Consider the following 18,383-nt stretch of genomic DNA (forward strand, 5'->3'; position numbering starts at 1 on the left):
CCCTGATCACCTCGTGTGTATTTAAGTCCTCTGTCTAGTAGTCCGTGTTACCTTCCCCGTGTCCAGTCGTAGATGTCATTGTGTTCTTAGTACTCACAGTTTTCATAGCATTCATTGTCGTCATAATCTAGTCACAGTGTCACAGTTTATTCATAGATTCCTTAGTTTTGTCATTGCCTTCAGTTTAGTTGCTTGCTCAAGTTTGTTTCGTGCTTTGTTTTATGTTTCACGTCACATCAGCCCTAATGAAAACTTGCTTTTTGTTTAAAGTTAATTCTGCCTCCTCTCCTGTGTCTGTGCCTGACCAACCACCTGTAAGATGTGCAGAGCATGGTCTAAAAAACATAAAATATCCATGAGTGGCTGTTTTTTGGTAGAAATCCTTTGCTGGAGATCAGAGGAGGATTTCTAGACTGCTTTGAGCTGATAGGAAAGCAACACTAACTCAAACTACACTCGTTACATCCAAAGCCTGCAGAAGAGCATCTCTGAATGCACAATGGAAGCTTGAAGCAGAAGACCCACACCATCAAGCACCCAGTCAGCAGAAATCTTCCTGTTCTTAGCTGAGCACTCCTGTCCTCTATGGACGGGAAACTGAGGCTAACACAGGCTCATCAAAACTGGGCAACGGATGATTGGAAAAATATTTTCTGATCCAATGAGTGTTAATTTCTGCTGTGACATTCAGACAGTGGGATCAGAATAACATGAAGGCATGGATCCACCAATGGTTCTGGTGGTGGTGTAATTGTGTGGGGTATTTTCTTGGTTGGCGACTGTGTGATGCTGTCATGCCAATGTGGACCAAAAGCTCTGAGAAACATTTCTAGCACTTTGTTAAATCTACGCCATGAAGAATTAAAGCAGGTCTGAAGGCAAAAGTTGGTCCATAGCATTAGGAAGGTGCAACTAATAAAGTGTCCAGTAAGAGAATGATGCAACACTTTGATAACATATTCATAATACTAATCTGTTACCAGGTTTTCTACATAGTTTCATCTGTTTTGCTTACGACTGCTTGTATTTCATGATCTGCAGCTGCTATTATTCCTCTGCAACAACCTAGTTTCCTCGCCTAGGTCCTGTTTTTTTCTCTGCATATTAGCACATATTAGCATACTGGATTGTTTCTCGAGAGCGCAGACTCACAAAATAATTGAAACGAGGTTGAAGGGTAGATAAAAAGCTGTGTTGTTGTCACTCACAGCCACAGGAGGGCAGTGCCTTCTTAAAGTTTGGACAAAAGAGCGAAACCTCTTAGTCTCTTTTTGCTTCTGCAGTGAAGATTTACTGCTCGCTGGAAAATGTTTAGAGTTTAGAGTTAGAGTTGTTTACTTAAACTGACATGGTTGCTCTGAGATGTCAAAGACTTTTTTGCTTCCCATTAGAGCGCGAGAGGAACAAAAGCTGCAGTCGTGATATGGAAACTGACAAGTAGACCAATATTGACAGGTTTGTGGAAAGGGTGATGGAAATAAACTAAAATAGTTCACCTTTTTTCTGAGGTGAGTATTTCAGGAAAAAAATAAAACAGTGTTAGAGGCTATGCCAACAAGAAGGTAAATCTCAAGTGAACAAAACAAAAAACAAACAGAAGCTCGGTCAGGAACAAGAAGGCTAAGGAGCAGCAGGTACAGGAAAGGGGGGTGGCAGCATCCGAAGCAACTGACAGAAAACTCAGTGGTTGTGGCAAAAACAGGCAGGAAAGACATGAAGAGAAATGTATTTTTTTAACTTTCATTTTAGAATAGAATAGAATAGAATTCAACTTTATTGTCATTGCACATGCACAGGTACAGGGCAACGAAATGCAGTTTGCATCCATCCAGAAGTGCTTTAGTGATATAGATATATTACAATATATATTAGCAATAATATAGATATGTGAGTATATTACAGAAATGGGTCTATTATGGTATGTTATAATGTACACGGTATGAAGTATGTTGTGAATATTCTATAACTATAAGTATGTACAGGCTGTAATGAGTACAAGCTATGTACAGGATATGAACAGGATATAAATATGAAAAACTATACAGAATATGAAATAAATAACTTTACAGAATCTGGGATATACTGTTATACAGAAATGGGAACTATGCAAGTTGTAAACAGTTGTAGGATTAAAGATTATCGAATGTACAGAATGATTATTTACACAGAGCTATACAGTAGTGCAGTTAAGATAAGTGAGGGTGTAGATAGTTTCTACAGAGGCTATATAAAGTGCTAGTGGTTGTGAGTGGTGGTTCACTCCATGTTATTATTGTGTTTGAGGGTACAGTTGTCCATTGTGGGTGTGTGTATGTTCAGTCCATGAGTTTAACGTGGGTCAGATGTCAGGAGGCAGAGTTCAGGAGTCTGACAGCTGTGGGGAAGAAGCTGTTCCGGTACCTGGTGGTCTTAGTCCGGAGGCTCCTGTGGCGCCTCCCAGAGGGCAGGAGGGTGAAGAGTCCATGTGATGGGTGACTGGGGTCTTTGATGATTTTCCCAGCCCTTTTCAGACACCGCTTCCTGTAGATGTCTTTTATGGCAGGAAGTGGTGCTCCGGCGATGCGCTGGGCAGTTTTCACGACCCTCTGCAACGCCTTCCGGTCCGAGGCAGAGCAGTTCCCGTACCAGACTGTTATACAGTTGGTCAGGATGCTCTCGATGGTGCAGCGATAGAAGTTCACCAGGGTGTCTGAGGACAGGTGGTTCTTCCTCAGAGTCCTCAAGAAGAAGAGGCGCTGGTGAGTCTTCTTGACCAGCTTGGAGCAGTTGGTCGTCCAGGTGAGATCCTCGGAGATGTGGACTCCCAGGAACTTGAAGCTGCTCACACGCTCCACAGCCGTCCCCTTAATGTGGATGGGTGGATGTGGGTCAGCATTCCTCCTGTAGTCCACGATGAGCTCCTTGGTCTTCTCGGTGTTAAGCAGCAGGTTGTTTCTGTCGCACCACTCAGCCAGACGATCCACCTCCTCCCTGTAGGCGGCCTCATCGTTGTCACTGATGAGGCCAATCACCGTGGTGTCATCTGCAAACTTAATGATGGTGTTGGAACCATCAGCAGGTCTGCAGTCGTGGGTGAAGAGGGAGTAGAGGAAAGGGCTCATCACACAGCCTTGTGGTACACCGGTGTTCTCCCGTTTTATCAGATTTAAGGCATATCTTGTAAAGCTGTCATCATAAATCTGGAGATTTGCATGTTGGCTTGCATTCAAAACCACCAATATTAGTAGATAAACTCATTTAATTCAAGAACACAGCTAAGAGAAACTTGCAGTAAGCTTTCTCTGGCAGTATAATCCAGCAGCAGAAAATAATCTGAAATCTGGCTTTCAGTATGAATTCTACTGGCAATGATTTATAGGTAGAAAAAGGTTATCTTGAGGCCGTAAATGAAATGAATTTCCCCTTTTTTGTGTGAGATTCACTTTTCTGTTTGACTTACTGGGGGAAAAAAAAAAATCAAAGGTGTAGGCAGTATTTCAGAGGTGTGAAAACCAAACCTAATACTGGATGAAGGAAAATGTTTTTATGAAAAGGAAAGTTACGCCTTATCAACAAAATAAGATTTGATTAGAGATAAAAGAATCAGTTTCTCAGGAAAGCAAAACACTTGATCAGCTGTTGCCCTTTGTTTGAATGGTAAACACTGAGTTTTTCCGTAATTGTTCAAGCAAATGCTTGGTTTTTTAAAACCAGGCCAGGCGCATGTAACAACTATGCACAACGATCGCACAGTCAATCCATCCACTCCATCCATTTTCTTAATTGCTTATACGGTTCAGGGTCACAGACAGGCTGGAGCATAATCTCAGCTGTCATTGGCTGAAAAACAGGGCAGGATACACCATGGACAGATCCAGAGCCAGTCCATCACAGCACCAACTGCACACTCTCTAACTCACATCCATGGCATCAATTTCAGCCGACAGTGGAAAAACATGCAGAATCCATGTAAAAGGGCACCATCCAGCTGAGAGTTGAACTCTGAGCCTATTTGTTGTGAGGCATCAGCATAAACCACCCAAATACAACTGCACTTGCATATCCATAAACTTAGAAGTAAGAGTTTCCACTTTAGCACAAAGCAATTAGCTAGAGCTAGAGCTAAAAAAAATTACGTCCTACTCTAACGGCCACAAGAGTCAGTCCCAATGTACCCCAGTTTATCAGGTAAACCTTTCTAGTACTTAGTTGGACAGCATTTGCCTTCAGAACTGCCTTAACTCTTCATGGCACAGATTCAACAGGATGTTTGGTCCATATAGAGACGATATCATCTTGTTCTTCCGTTCCACTGCATCTCTGTGGAGGCCATGTGAGTACAAAGAAATCACTGTGATGTTCAGCAGTTGATTTTTACTTAATGACATGGCACATTATCCTACTGGAAGTAGCCATCAAATGTTTGGTACAATGTTGAAAAAGGTATGGGCAAAATTAGTAACAAGCTGGTTTGTGCTGAGAAAATATCCCCACCCCACTGCACCACCACCACTAGTCTGAACCAGCAGGGATGCAGCCACGTTTCATGCTGTTTAACCCCAAATTCTGACCCTGCTGTCTTTGGCAGGAGAAACTAAGATTCAGATGAGTCTCAGTGTCAAATGAGTAACTGAGACAAGAACACTTCAGGAAATCATTCCTACTGTCCTCTCTAAAACTGAAAAATGACTCTTCATTCAGTGTCAGGCACACAAAAGACCCCTTATTTTTGTATTATACCATCATGCAGTTGTTTTTCTTACATTTATAGTGTACATATTTTTTGTAATGCACTTTCTATCTATCTATCTATCTATCTATCTATCTATCTATCTATCTATCTATCTATCTATCTATCTATCTATCTATCTATCTATCTATCTATCTATCTATCTATCTATCTATCTATCTATCTATCTATCTATCTGTCAGTTATATCAAAATGATGACACACAAGTTTAAATCAAAGGTTGCACTTTCTGCATTCTTGATGCACTGGGTTAGAAAATGCAATGTCTCACTTGTGAAAATGCAATGTAGGGTTGTTGTTTTTTTTATGAGAAACCTCGATACAGTAGAGGTGGGTGTTAAGAAGTGCAAAGTGCAGACACATTATTTGCTCAGGCCACTGCTTGAGTGCAGCAGCAAACATGCACACAAACAGAAAACAATGAAGCCTTTACCTCAAGCACGTGGGAGGCAGAAACTCACTCACCGAATGATCAGCTTAAGTGTTTACTCCAAACACACTGAGCTCAGTTATTGTGGCTGTACCACCGGATAGACCAAGTGTTCTCCTTTTGATCAAACTTTAGATGTGCTTGTTACTTCATCTGGATTTTAGATTGACAGTGTGCAAAATATTTTTGTTGTAGAGTTAACTTTAACTGATGCACTTTTGCAAAATGTATTATAACCAAAACCTGAAATTTATCATTTGAAACTGCATGTTTACAGTTAGGTCCACAAGGATCTGGACAATAAGACAACTTTTCTTTTATATACAGCACACCGACTTCAGAGACTCACTACCACAGACTGACAGTTATTCCACATCTGCAGTGGAACTTGTATTTGGTAGCTGTTTGCTTGAACTCTCATTATTCTGAGGTCAAAAGAGATGCTGATGCAGGTGAAGGAGTACTCAATGCTCACATTCACAAATGCCGCAAACAGTGCAGATGGATAAAGACCCAAAGCACTGCAAACTGCAAAAGCAACCCAAAGGTTTCTCAAGGCGATGAAAAAGTCAAATCAACCACCTAACCGGAACCCAAGAGAGCTGCTTATCAGTTAATAAATACACAAATAAGCACTAAGTGAAGGCGGCTGCAGGAAAGGCCTGCCAGAGCATCAAAGAGGAGGAAACAAAGCAACTGGTGATATCCATGGGCTCCAGACTTCAGGCGATCATTGAGGGTGGGGGGCGTGATGCTTAATATCTCAAATAAAAGATAAAGTCTGCAGTTCAGTCACATACTGATGGTTGATGGTCACATACTGGTTTCAGCAGATGGCATCACATCACCTCTATTGACTGCGCTTCGCTCATCTTTTAGAATTTATTTTAAGATCTTCTTATGATTGATTTGTATGATTTCATTATACTTGTTCATATGAGACTGCACTGTGCTGCGTTATCAGAAATGCAGACTCCCATATGTCACTTCAAAGCCTTAGATTTTCAGCTGGGGCCCTTCTGGGTTTCCAAAGAATGAGGCTTAAATTCAAATATGTCTGTGGATTTGCCATCAGGGTCCCTTGGCTTCGGAACAATCTGTATGAGTCGAATATGCAACCTAAGACACGCTGCTCCAGACCTGCGCGTCGCTCTGCTTTTCTTCAAACACCTCTCTGTATTTTGCTGCTTTCATTTCCTTGTGTGCTCTAACCAGTCTCACTGTCCCTGCTGATGAGAAGTGTGAACAGCGTGATGCTGTCAAGATAATATTTCATCTCAGTCATCTCGGGGTTAAGCAGAAGGGTGTTTACCAGACGCAGCGCTTCAGGTTCTACCAAAAGAATTTATTTTTGTCTCATCAGTCATTTGAGTGGTTTCCATTCAGCCTCCTACTCCAATCAGCCAATACAGGTAGCAAAAGCCTTGCAGGGCTGATGCCGTACGCCTGTTTGGGGCATCACTAAAAACGAAAGTCTTTTAGCACACTAAAAGACACTTTGCAATGTTTCGGTGTAGGTTTCAGTTTATTCTAAGGTGAAAAAGCATCCACGTCTGTGTATAACCTAAGATCACGCTTTATTACGTGGTCTTGACAGAAAAATAAAGTTGGCGTTATAGGTGATTTACTTGGGTAAGTCCCTGCAACGTGCTAAAATACTGCTTATTTTTACATGCCAAAGACTCCACGACCTACTGTAACACAGACTAGAAGATAAAACAGTGCATTCTTTGAATACACAACTGTGTGTGGTGAGCGTCAACTTTAGTTACTAAAACCATAAAGAAAACCAGAATCTCAGGTAAACTTTTTATTTTATTTTAGAGGTGTTTTTACAGGATAAGAATTCAGAAATATTAGATTTTTTAAAAACAAAACAACACTCTGAAGACTTATTTTACACATCTCCCAGCATGCACCGCTGCCATCAAAATAAAGAGCAGTTTCTGTTCCTTCTGTGACACAGATCCAGTACAGTACATTCAGGAACTGAAGACAGTATTTACACACACATACACACACACAATAAAGTTGATAATTTTACATCCATTTACATCTTAAAAACTGCGTATTTCAATTAGAAACAGTTCAGCAGTATGTAATAAAGTAGCACGTGACAGGACGGTACATTTTGAAAGCTTGCTGGGTTTCAAAATGAACTTGCTCTTTCTCTGAGTAGCTGGTGAACAATAAACCAGAGAATACATTTTAACATATGATAAAGATGTATGAGAACTGAGTAAATCAAAGACATCAATAAGCTTTCAAAAAGAGAACTTCAGAGGCCATGCATGCAGTTATTGCACATAGTGTCAGATTGTTGTTGTCAGATTTGCATGATAGTGGCGAGCTGATGCAGCAGCTCATGGAAAAATCACCAGTGACCTTTGAATATACAGTACTGATAAGCTGAAAGGTCTATAACTGATCTATAAGCATGTATGGACGGTGTCCCTGAAACTTTTTCCTCCGTGTTGTGATAAATACCCCGATGCAAAAGAAGTCACTAAACCTGAAAGTCAAAAGTGAGCTTGTTAAGCTCTCACGCGATTATCAGCATGGGAGTGAAGATGAATTCTGGAGATGAGGTGAAGCGGAAAATGAAAGGTTTTCATGTTGGAAATGTCATCAAAGTGTAAAACCTTTCAGCCTGGGATTGCATGATGATGCATTCTCAGTCAAAACTTTCCACTCAAACAAAATAAAAGCCCCTAGTTTCTGTGTGCAGCCACTTATTGGGACCCATTTTAAAACTGACCTCTAGCAGCTGTTTGATTGTGCAAATTGCATCTGAAATTATCAACTTGGTAATTTAGAAATTTGAGCTTACTGGCATGTGTCACACTCTTCATCACACTAACCAAGTGGTTTTGGTTCTTAAATTATAGAAACAGCGAGTGAAAGTTTTGCATTATTTTCTTGCTGCATAACACCTTTATTATATGTTCTGCATCTACAAGAGTGTGCAAGTAAGTGCTGGGATTCTCATGAGCCACTACAATACAGTGACACCAACGGCACGTGCCAGCACGCGCTTCCTTCAACCAGACTCCAAGTGAACTCGGAGGTGTAATCACAGCCACATGTGGATTTAGGCATTTGTTTAAAGTGGAAACACTCCTATTTTTCCACTTACAAGGTCATTTATGGTTCTATAGCAGGGGCATCAAATATAAGGTCTGGGGTCCAGATTTGGCCTAGGAAAGACTCCAATATGGCCCACAGGACAGCTTTGGAAGATTTTGTAGTTTTAACTGAAAAGCTACAAAACTACAAAGTGTGAGTTTTGTAGCTTTTCCAACTGATAAATAGGAACTGACATTCATACCACACCAGAGTGATTAAGTGTAGATATTAGTAATTGATTCTAGTCTACATATTTATCATGTAGTTTCACTGGTGGGCTGTCTGTGGCCCATGATGTAAAATTAATTTGGCATCCCTGTTTTACAGGAACTAACAAAGGATACCGTGCTTTAGTTATTTCTGTCATTTGGGATACTTTTATAACTTAAGACAGTGTCAGCTGCAGAGTTTTGGTAACATATCCCGTTCAAACAGGTTTGGATATCCACATTTCCAAAGCTGTCTCTAAATTCATGTGCTTAGTTGGCAGGTTTTTAAAGATTTTTAAATATTAAAAGCATCAGAATTGTTCAGTGTAGTTTTTAGTCAACAGAAGTGAGGCTATTTCAGTGGTAGAACAACCTAAATTTGGTGCTCTACAGAGGGAGCAAAGTTTGTAGGGGTCACTACATCTCCTGTGTTATCACCTAGTGCATCAGTGTGGTTCACTGAAGCTATTAAACACAGTGAGACCCAGAGCAGTGATGTACAGTAGACTCTGGGTACACAGGAAGTGCTTGCTTTGTGTTTCTGGTCTGAAGAAAATCTAAAATCTAATTTATCGCCTGTTAAGTATTCCTTAGCGGCCGGATACCCCCGACACAAATTAACAGCAAAGAAAAATTGAAAGCTAACTGCGAGGCTGGGTTGTCACTGTAACTGTATTATGTTCTGGCTTGAGGTTTGCCGCAGCAGCATGCATCTCAATTTCGAGACCACCAAACACAAAGTGACACCTACATACACACTACCCATGCAGACTCTTCCTCTCCCAACTCTTTTGTTTGAGATATAGTGCAATAAGACATCCCTGTATAACAAAAGCAGGATTTTTAACACTTGCAAGAAATTTATATTTATATATATTTAGATTTATGTTATGTACACTAGTTGAACAGTGAGCTGTGCATCACATGTGTCTCTTTTCTGTGAGATAGCTGACGGCAGCATACTCTGTATCTCTTGGGTTGATCTCAACAATTGTCGGAGGTCTTTTGGGGAAGTCCAAGACGCTGTAGATCACCGAGGGTGCAGACACGCTGCTCAACGACGCCACTGATTCCTGCGAAGGCAACTCGAGTCAGGCTGAAGAATTTCCAGGCTTATTTTTTTCTCTAACAGCAGATCAAAATCTTTCTTACCTGCACTGTGGGAGTGGCGCTTTGCGGCCTTTCTTGTTGTTGCTGTTGTTTGTCTGCATGAGAAGAAAAGCAGGTGAAATGTTACAAAATAGGTGAAATCGGTCATGTATACTATATTTTGAGTTTTGCAGAAGAAGCATTCGTGGGACGTTCGAATAAAAAATTTCTTATCAAATTTATTGTTACAGCCCATCAACCACGTCAGTTTATCCCCGATTTACATATTTTCCATTGTCATACTTTTAAAAAAGTGTGAAAATAGTCAAATCTCAATATTAAAGACATAAATGCCGCATGTTTTGGAATTTTTTAGCTCATAGGAAGTAGGGAGTAGGAGTATGCCACAGCACCCAGGAGTATAAAGGAAATAACATCCAAGATAAGTTTCTGATTCATCAGATAAGGAAAAAAAACGTTAGACGTTCATAAAAATAAAGCAATTAACCGTCAAATACATCAAAAGCACGAATCCACGTCAAATACGTCGTAACCACATAGAGTGTTTGTGCTGTTGCGCAGGAGACCGGGTTTCGCTTTGCCGGTTTAGACTAAACACAAACTAAACATTATCATTGCAATGATAATGTTAATGTTCAGTTACTGAGCTCAATGATGAGATTGCATGTTTATTCCTGAGCTTTTTTCACGCTAATATCAGCATTTTGTTACCTTTACACAGAGTTACGATTGCTTTTTACTTACTTAATGCTAAGCTAGGCTTAGCATCACCTCCTGATCCTGCCTCTGGAAAAAGATATAAAAAAAGCTATCGATATTCTTACATAAATACCAATAATTAAACAAATTAGCGTTCAGATTAAGTGATAGCAAGCCAAAATTATGGACGACGAAAAATTTAATGCTTAACAATATTTTTTCAACGAATAATGATTATAATAAGCTGTGCTAAAGTAAAATGTTTTAATTTTGTTTTAGTTTAACTAAAGTTTGTGACTAAATGTTTTAGTCAAGCCTGACTTTTATAATATAGTTTTAGGTCTAAGCTTTTTGTAAGTTTATGCCGAACAAGTCACGTTGTCTTTATCCTCTAGCGGTGCAAATGCACCAGGACAAGTTGCCAAAGACAGAGAGCAGTTTCTCTTCAGCATCTGTCGGTTTTGTGCAAAACCTCTACTCGTGGACAGCGGCCGGGCCCAATTAGCACGGCACGATGCAGGAGTGCGCAGTCAGCAATTGCTTGCATTTGTATACATGTACGGGAACTCTTCTAGTGCGGTTTCTGAGGTCACGGGGGCTGTCAGATTATTTCAGCGTGGCAGCGTTCCTACTCAAAGTAGGCCAGAGGGGTTTGTCTTTGAAGTGAAAGCGCACTCGTATTAGTGAACAAATAATGCAAGCTCTTTCTTTCCACCCATCTCTCAGTGATAGTAGGCACAATTAGATTTACATGCACTGAAGGAGGACTTATTTTCAAAAGAGATGAATCATCGCATCTATCAGAAGGATGTGAAACTGCAATCTGGTTTGCATTTTTGAGCATCTAACCACACAACTGCAAATTTTTTCCACAGAATAACAAGTGTTTCCTTACCATTACTTTGTTTGCTTGAAAAACTAGAAAATACTACTGACTGTAGCCCCGCACACGCAATTTGGCTTCATACCCCTTTACTATTTATATGTGGAGAATATTGAATTAAAGGTTCCTGATGTGTTTTATTCCAACTCAGCTGACACTACGTTCAGACTACAGCATGGAAATGAAATAAAATCCTACGTCTCCAAAAAATAATAAAAGTTTTGGCCACACTCTGATAACAGACACAACACAACATATCAGTGAAAAGTGAAGGTAAAGATTGTTTTTGGACCGTATATTTGCTTACCTTTGGGTCTCACGAGACTACAGATCAACCATGGGAGTACTGTTGCTAACAGGACCACAGGTAAAACCGCGAAGATGATGATGATCTTATTGATGGAAAGGGAATTGGAACTTTCATTGAAAACTGTGGGTTTAGTCGACGGCGGTGGAGCTGTAGGAGTTAAAAGAAAGTCATGAAAATATGTGAGCTTCACTCATATTTTCGCACCACGTTTATGAAAAGAAATGAAACAAAAAATAAAAATGATTAAAGATACTGAATAAGTTTAGATCCCAATGGATCTATGCATATTTCCCCAGTACATATAGACTAATGCAGTATAATACATATTTATAACATACATCAGCAACAGAAATAAAGCATGGTAGGCAGTAAAATTACACACTTCGACTCTTTCTTATGGGCTGTAAGCTGACACTGTAAACCAATGAGAATGTGAAACAGTGATCAGTATTCAGTTTTTCTGTAATCAATAACAAATAACATACTGAATATGTGAATAGTAACCAAGCGGTTACAAAAGGCTCATTATTTTATCTATAATGGGACTGTACATCAGTCAATCTCATATCAGCTGCTTTACGCTCAAACATCTCAGCAGCTCCACGAATGACGCAAATTGCGATTCTGTGAGGATAAATGTAACTGACACTGCTGTTTGTGTCCCCCGTGAATGCACTGCAAACCCTTTGATGTGCCTGATTTTCAAGCAGGCTTCCTTGTCAGGTAGAGAGGTAAATTTGCTCAGTAGCCCAGTTCTGACCAAATATTTGCAAACATAATTTATATTTAACGCTAGAACATGTTGACACGCTAGATAGCTTTGATTGCCTACATTGTAAAGCTGGTTAATGTACGCCTGCTGGATAGCAAGATGCTAGCATGGTGACATCAGTATTTAGCATTTAGGTCAAAGCAACAGAGTGCTTTTTATTCAAACAGGCTAGGAAAGGAAGGCAGTATTATTGCCCTACTGCTCTGGTAAGTATCTACAGCAGATGGGACTGACTGAATGTCAGCTATCCTTTAAATGCCCAGCAATATGATCTGAGAACGAGGAGCTATTTTTGTTTGTTTATTTAAATATTTCTGTTCTAACTGAGCCTTTATCAACAATGTGGCAAAAACATAACCTGCAGGACTCTGTGACAATCATATTTAATTTGTTCTACTGTTTTAATAGTGTGTTAGTGACTTATTTTCATATGGGCTTTAAACTTTTCACTAACTGGTTAAGAACAACCTTGGATCCATGACACTTATACACACTATATGGTTTTTATATTTAATGCAGTCAATACTAGCAGACACAATTAATTAAAGTGATCATTTTAATTTGGAATAGTATTTTAAAAGATATTAGGAATGATGATGTCATTTATTACAGGATCTATAATAAAGAGGCAAACATTGAGGAAGTAAAGGTGGTGAGGAATTAGTGTATACTATATATGGCTGCTCTGTTTGTATGAATATAATGGAAACATACTTCACTTTAGTCTGCTCTTGATATTGCTCTACTGTGTGTTAAAGTCGTTTTCATTATGTGCAGCTTATAATCATAACAAATGTCCTTACCTGTACAGCTTATGTTCCTTTCTTCAACAGTCAGCTTCACTTCATTACTTTTTCTTAGGTTGCCCCCAAATAAACTGGCCCAGTAGGTGTTAGTGTGGTTTAGAGTGAGATTTATGATGTGGTAAAAGACAGAATTGTTTTGGGGGCAAATAACAAAGGAACCTTTCCCACTTTTAAAATCGTCAATCTTTTTCTCGCCTGTTATATAAATTCCAATTTGACTGTTTTCATTAATGCTAACATTAAATGTAAATTGAAGGGTGATGTTGCTGCCAAAGATCCCGATGACTTGTGCATGGCTGGGGTCTGTATGGAGACAGAAGAGCAGATTTGCATTATAAACACTGAGCTGTAGTGCTTCTTCACCTCACTGTGCAATACCTTTGTGCAATACTTTTGTAAATTGTCAATGGTGCAATAGACCTCAATACTTGAAATGTGCAATTCACTTGTATTTTTATTTTTATTCCTATCTATTCTATTTATCCCCTTCGTATAATTTACTTATATTCGTCTCTGTATTTATATGTGTGTGTGTGTGTGTGTGTGTGTGTGTGTGTGTGTGTGTGTGTGTGTGTGTGTGTATATATATATATATATATATATATATATATAACATTCTGCAACTGTAACTTCTGTCGGTGCTGTGCTTTTGGAAACCGAATGTTATATATATATATATATATATATATATATATATATATATATATATATATATATATAACATTCTGTAACTGTAACTTCTGTCGGTGCTGTGCTTTTGGAAACCAAATTTCCCAGAGGAACCCACCCGAGGGATTAATAAAGTTCTATCTTATCTTATCTTATGATTAGTGGAGAAATTAGTTTGATGTTTTTAATGCTTTCTAATGCTTTTACTGTTATTCAATTTAAATTTAATAAATCCATAATGATGCATCAGTCTCCACTCATCAACACATGATCATACCCCGCTTTGTGATCCTATAGTATTTTAAACTGATGCTCTTCAGTATACAGTGTAAGCTGTGGGTAGCTGGAAGAAAGCAGTAGTGAAAACAGAATAGTCCATGTGACATATTCTGTGTTAGAGACATCAGTTGGTTTAATCCTCAAAAACCTAAAAGCCACAGAAGCAGCACAGGACGACTGATCCTCTCCACAAAGGAAACAGGCGGGTCACTTTTCCCTTCTGCTCACTACCTCAGTGCAAGTTCCACAGTTACTTTCCATCACTGACAGTAAAACTACAGGGTAGTGTTTAAACTAGGCTAAGCCGCCACAGTAAAATGCCAGCAGTGCTGGATCAGTCTACACAGCCATATAGCCACCAGCAACAGCACCAAGGCGAAGTTCAGACTGATTTACCTGATTTATCTAGCTGCCATCTGTGTCTAATGTTCAGTGTTAGCTCACATATAGAAATGAGATAAGTAACTTTTCTTAGATGTGTCATCTCCTCTGTTTGAAAGTCTCTCTTCTGTAGAAACTATGTGATTTGTTGATTAGAAACCTTTAAATAGCAAGTACTTATATTTAAACAGGAGTCTAGGTGTTTGGACACCTACTAAAAACAGTAACGGAAACAAATAAAGTTCAAATATATTCTATTATACACTATCCTTCTATTCTCTTCTGTTTATTAAGTTCAGAACGGCGGGGGGACTGGAGCTACTGCGTTGTCTTTTTCCAAATTAATCAGCCCAAATCAGCGTTTTCTATCTGTGTATCTATGTTATATATCTATTTTAAGTTAAGTTATTTTTCAAGTTTTTTCTCTAAACATGTGTGAAGCACCTGCGGATGTCTCCATAATGATTTGAGGGCTTGCATGTGGTATTAGTACGATCACTTGTTTTTGGCATCATAAAAGTGTGATTGCTATATTTGTTTAACATCATGAGCCAGGGTTAAATTCACAATGCCTCAGACTAACTTTAATTTGCTGCAATGCCTTTTTCACCTCAGACACAAGCACACAGTGTTTTATCCAGAATGTGTCAGTGTTTTCAACATTTTTGAAACACCCAGTTCCCTGTTTTAATATCGCTCGTCTGTGATAAAACTCTAACAGATACCGCAGCAAAACTTAGAACAAACCACTTGTGGAAACAGGGTTACCGACAAATAAAGTTGAGTCACAAAACCAGAGCTTTGTGGAACTCCCCAATTATGATTCAGTAATGGTAATTGAGTGGGGGAAACTGAGTTGTCGTTAGAGACCTACTACAACGAGTTACATACAAAATATTCAGTGCATTAACTAACTGTCAGAGGAATCAGGGAGCAATAAATGTAACAGACAGTCAAGTTCATCATGCGCTGCGCTGCCAGGACACAAAACCTCTCACACGTCACGGAGTAAAACAGTTACGAATGAGACGGCTTACCGTTGAACACCATGTGAGCTGTGATGATAAAAACTAGCCCGAGAGGCTTCGTGATGGTGTTTTCACCCATGATGGAAGCGTTAGGCTGCTCGGAGGCCTCTTGCGACGGCACTTGGGCTTTGACCTTTCTGTGTGTGCGTTTTTTTCAGCTGCCCCTGTGATGTAAAGCCTAAACTCTACACTTCTACACAAGTGACAGCTTCTGTGCCTGCCTGGAGGAAACTGTAGACAGGAACTTACACCAACACCAATTTATCTAGCTTCAGTATCATAAGCGCCTCCCGTAACGGAAGACTTCAAAGGGGTTCATGGACATGTGGTGCAGACTGTGAGGAGGATGTCACTCACATGATGTGGGTAAAGTCAGGAAGAGTAAATAGTTTCCTTCATATTCTGGGGGAGAACATAGACTCTTACATCCTGTTTCTCTTAGAGGACAAATTAAAGTTTAAATTTAGAACACGGAAAAACAAACAGCACTCTTTTTTCACTTTTCATTACACATAAATGTATTTTTCTTGTTTTCTGCTGTTTTGCAACATTCATCTTGTATGAACAGGTTCAGGAGTGCTCAACACGACATCAAAAAACATCTGAACTTCTAAGAATTCCAGCAGCAACTTTTCTTCTAAGAAACAACACTCAGTATCCTGCATGTCCACAGACATCTGCAGATTAGAAGATAAATGCACATTTGCATGTTTCTCACCAACTACATGTATTCACGATTGAATAAACACAATGTTATTTCAAATAAAAGGAGCCATCGTTTTAGGTCCACGTGCATGCCAGCTTCCCTGTGCGTGACTGTGATTGTGAATTATCGCACATTACCACTAACAGACTGCAAAGAATGGCCTAATAAAACATATTTCAAGAAGCAAACAATAGTTTACAATAGTTCACCGTGAGCAGCTGGAGCTCAAACACCAACCGCTGTAACCACAGCTGTCTGCAGGTTTGATCTTTATTGAACACCAGACTTGTTTTTTTGAAAGTTCATCTGATTAGAGTGAATTTACCAAGAAGTGTCTGTGATTGAACGACCTGCCAGCTGTACACAGACACCAACTGCACATTTTTAAACGCTCATGTTAATGAATGTGCGTTGTTGAATAAAAATGACGATATAGAGACTGTTCCACCACTAACGAAACTTACTATAAAGTTGATGTTACACGATTAACTCGTATTAGTTTCCTCATTACTGTAGGTGTTAAAAATCTGGCCTTGATACATTACACACACACACACACACACACTGTAACACTTTAACCACAGAAGAGGAAGTTGGGGGCTTTGAAGTAACAATTTGAAGACTGCAAGGGGGGATTTTGTTTGTTGGATGTTTCAGTGGTTGATGGAGTTGGGCGTCGACTTGCAGCTCCTGTTCGCTCTTCATGTGGCATCTCCACAGGCAAAGACAGACCTTGTGGATTAGTCTCCAAGCTGATGACTCAGTTGTGAGGGGCGCAAATTTTAATGCATTTTCTGTCGGATAGCTGCAGCCCTTCGCCAAATCTCTTAATAGCTGAGTGTGTTTTGGAACGTAGCCATAAGCCTGTCCTTAAAAGAACTCAAGTGAGGTACATTTTTATTGCTTTTGATCCTTTTATTTATGGCCTACACACATAGTTTTTCAGTGCAGATGTGACTTGCGTGTGATGACTGTTGTTTTTCACCATTTCACAGGTGTGCATGTTTGTGTGTGTCTCTGTGTTAACCCTGCCACAGACTGGCAGCCTGTCTAGACTGCACCCTGCTTCTGTCCTATGGCAGCTGCTTTTTCTTTTTTAATAAAAAAAAAAAAAACTTCCCAGACCTAATCTCAGAGTGAAATAAGGCAAACATTTGCTTTGTTCCTCATTTGCAATAAAAGTTTTTCAGTGGTTTGTTTTAAAAAAAAGGAGCATCGGCAAGACAATAGTATAATGTGATAAGGGGCAGTTTGACATGGAAGTATCATTTCCATAAAATCACTGTGTGTATTTTTACAAGTACAATAGGCTAACACACTGGAGCCCCTAGTGGTGATAACTGTTCATTAAAAACCTAAAAATAAATACAATTCTACCTGCGACAGAGCGTAACGCTCCTGTAGAGAGTTTTACTTCGTGGTAAAGTTGTCCTGTATCTGCTTAGTGGTGGATTTTTACATTAAGATTATGCAAAAACCTTTATTCTCCAATTGTACTGCAGTGAACTGTACTGTTCACATTTCTTTTCATTTGCATAAAATTCTGTTTGTTAGGTTTAAATATCACCACATACTTCTGTTGGAGATGCTCCATCACTAGTGGGAAACTGAACTCACCCTTCATTGCTTTCTGCTGGAAAAAACAAATTTACATATGTAAATATATCACTGTTATAGGTGCATATTACTGAAATAACTCTTCTCTTAGGCATTTAGGAAGCTTAGATGCCCCAAACCAACTCTAGTTCTATAGAGGAACTTATTCATTAATTTATTCATGCAGCAACTTTCCAGCAAAAGTTTTCTATAAAATCCTGTACAACACAGACAAATGTATGTTTGTGGATAATTCAGGTCCAGTTTAATTTGGGTTTATTTATGTAGTGTTAAATCAAAACAATAGTCAACTGACAATGCTTTATACTGTAAGATAAAACCTTGAAGCATTCTGGAGAAAGACGTGCTGCAGTGCTGTATGATCATGTGGGGAATGAATGAGGTGAGTGGAGAAGTCCTCAGTGCATCATGTTGTCATGAAACTAGATAAAATCTAGTTTACGTATGATTGTTTTGCTGAAGGAGTTTGCTGATTTGACTCTTATATCAATCATCTCCATCAGGGGTCAGTGTGAGCAATCACAACAACGACTTCCAGCCCCAAAGAGAGCGTGCAATACTGACTACAGTTGCAGACACTAATGTAGTTATTTCACCCTCATTATTGCATTTATGCGCCATCTTGTGGA

General features: G+C 39.4%; 1 protein-coding gene across 1 annotated transcript in view; it reads right to left on the minus strand.

Annotated features, from left to right (window-relative positions):
* Positions 1 to 6,956: 6,956 nt before the first annotated feature.
* LOC113006964 (uncharacterized) overlaps positions 6,957 to 18,383 on the minus strand; it is a 29,682-nt gene continuing 18,255 nt past the window's right edge. Inside the window, exons 3-6 of the mRNA XM_026143246.1 lie at positions 13,072 to 13,377; positions 11,494 to 11,643; positions 9,647 to 9,699; positions 6,957 to 9,567 (exon numbers count right to left, since the gene is read on the minus strand). Of these exons, the coding sequence (XP_025999031.1) occupies positions 9,415 to 9,567; positions 9,647 to 9,699; positions 11,494 to 11,643; positions 13,072 to 13,377 (662 nt within the window). The 3' untranslated portion in view covers positions 6,957 to 9,414. The remainder of the gene's footprint in view (positions 9,568 to 9,646; positions 9,700 to 11,493; positions 11,644 to 13,071; positions 13,378 to 18,383) is intronic.

Source organism: Astatotilapia calliptera, chromosome 15 (genome assembly GCF_900246225.1).
Source record: "Astatotilapia calliptera chromosome 15, fAstCal1.2, whole genome shotgun sequence".
Lineage (NCBI taxonomy): Eukaryota > Metazoa > Chordata > Actinopteri > Cichliformes > Cichlidae > Astatotilapia > Astatotilapia calliptera.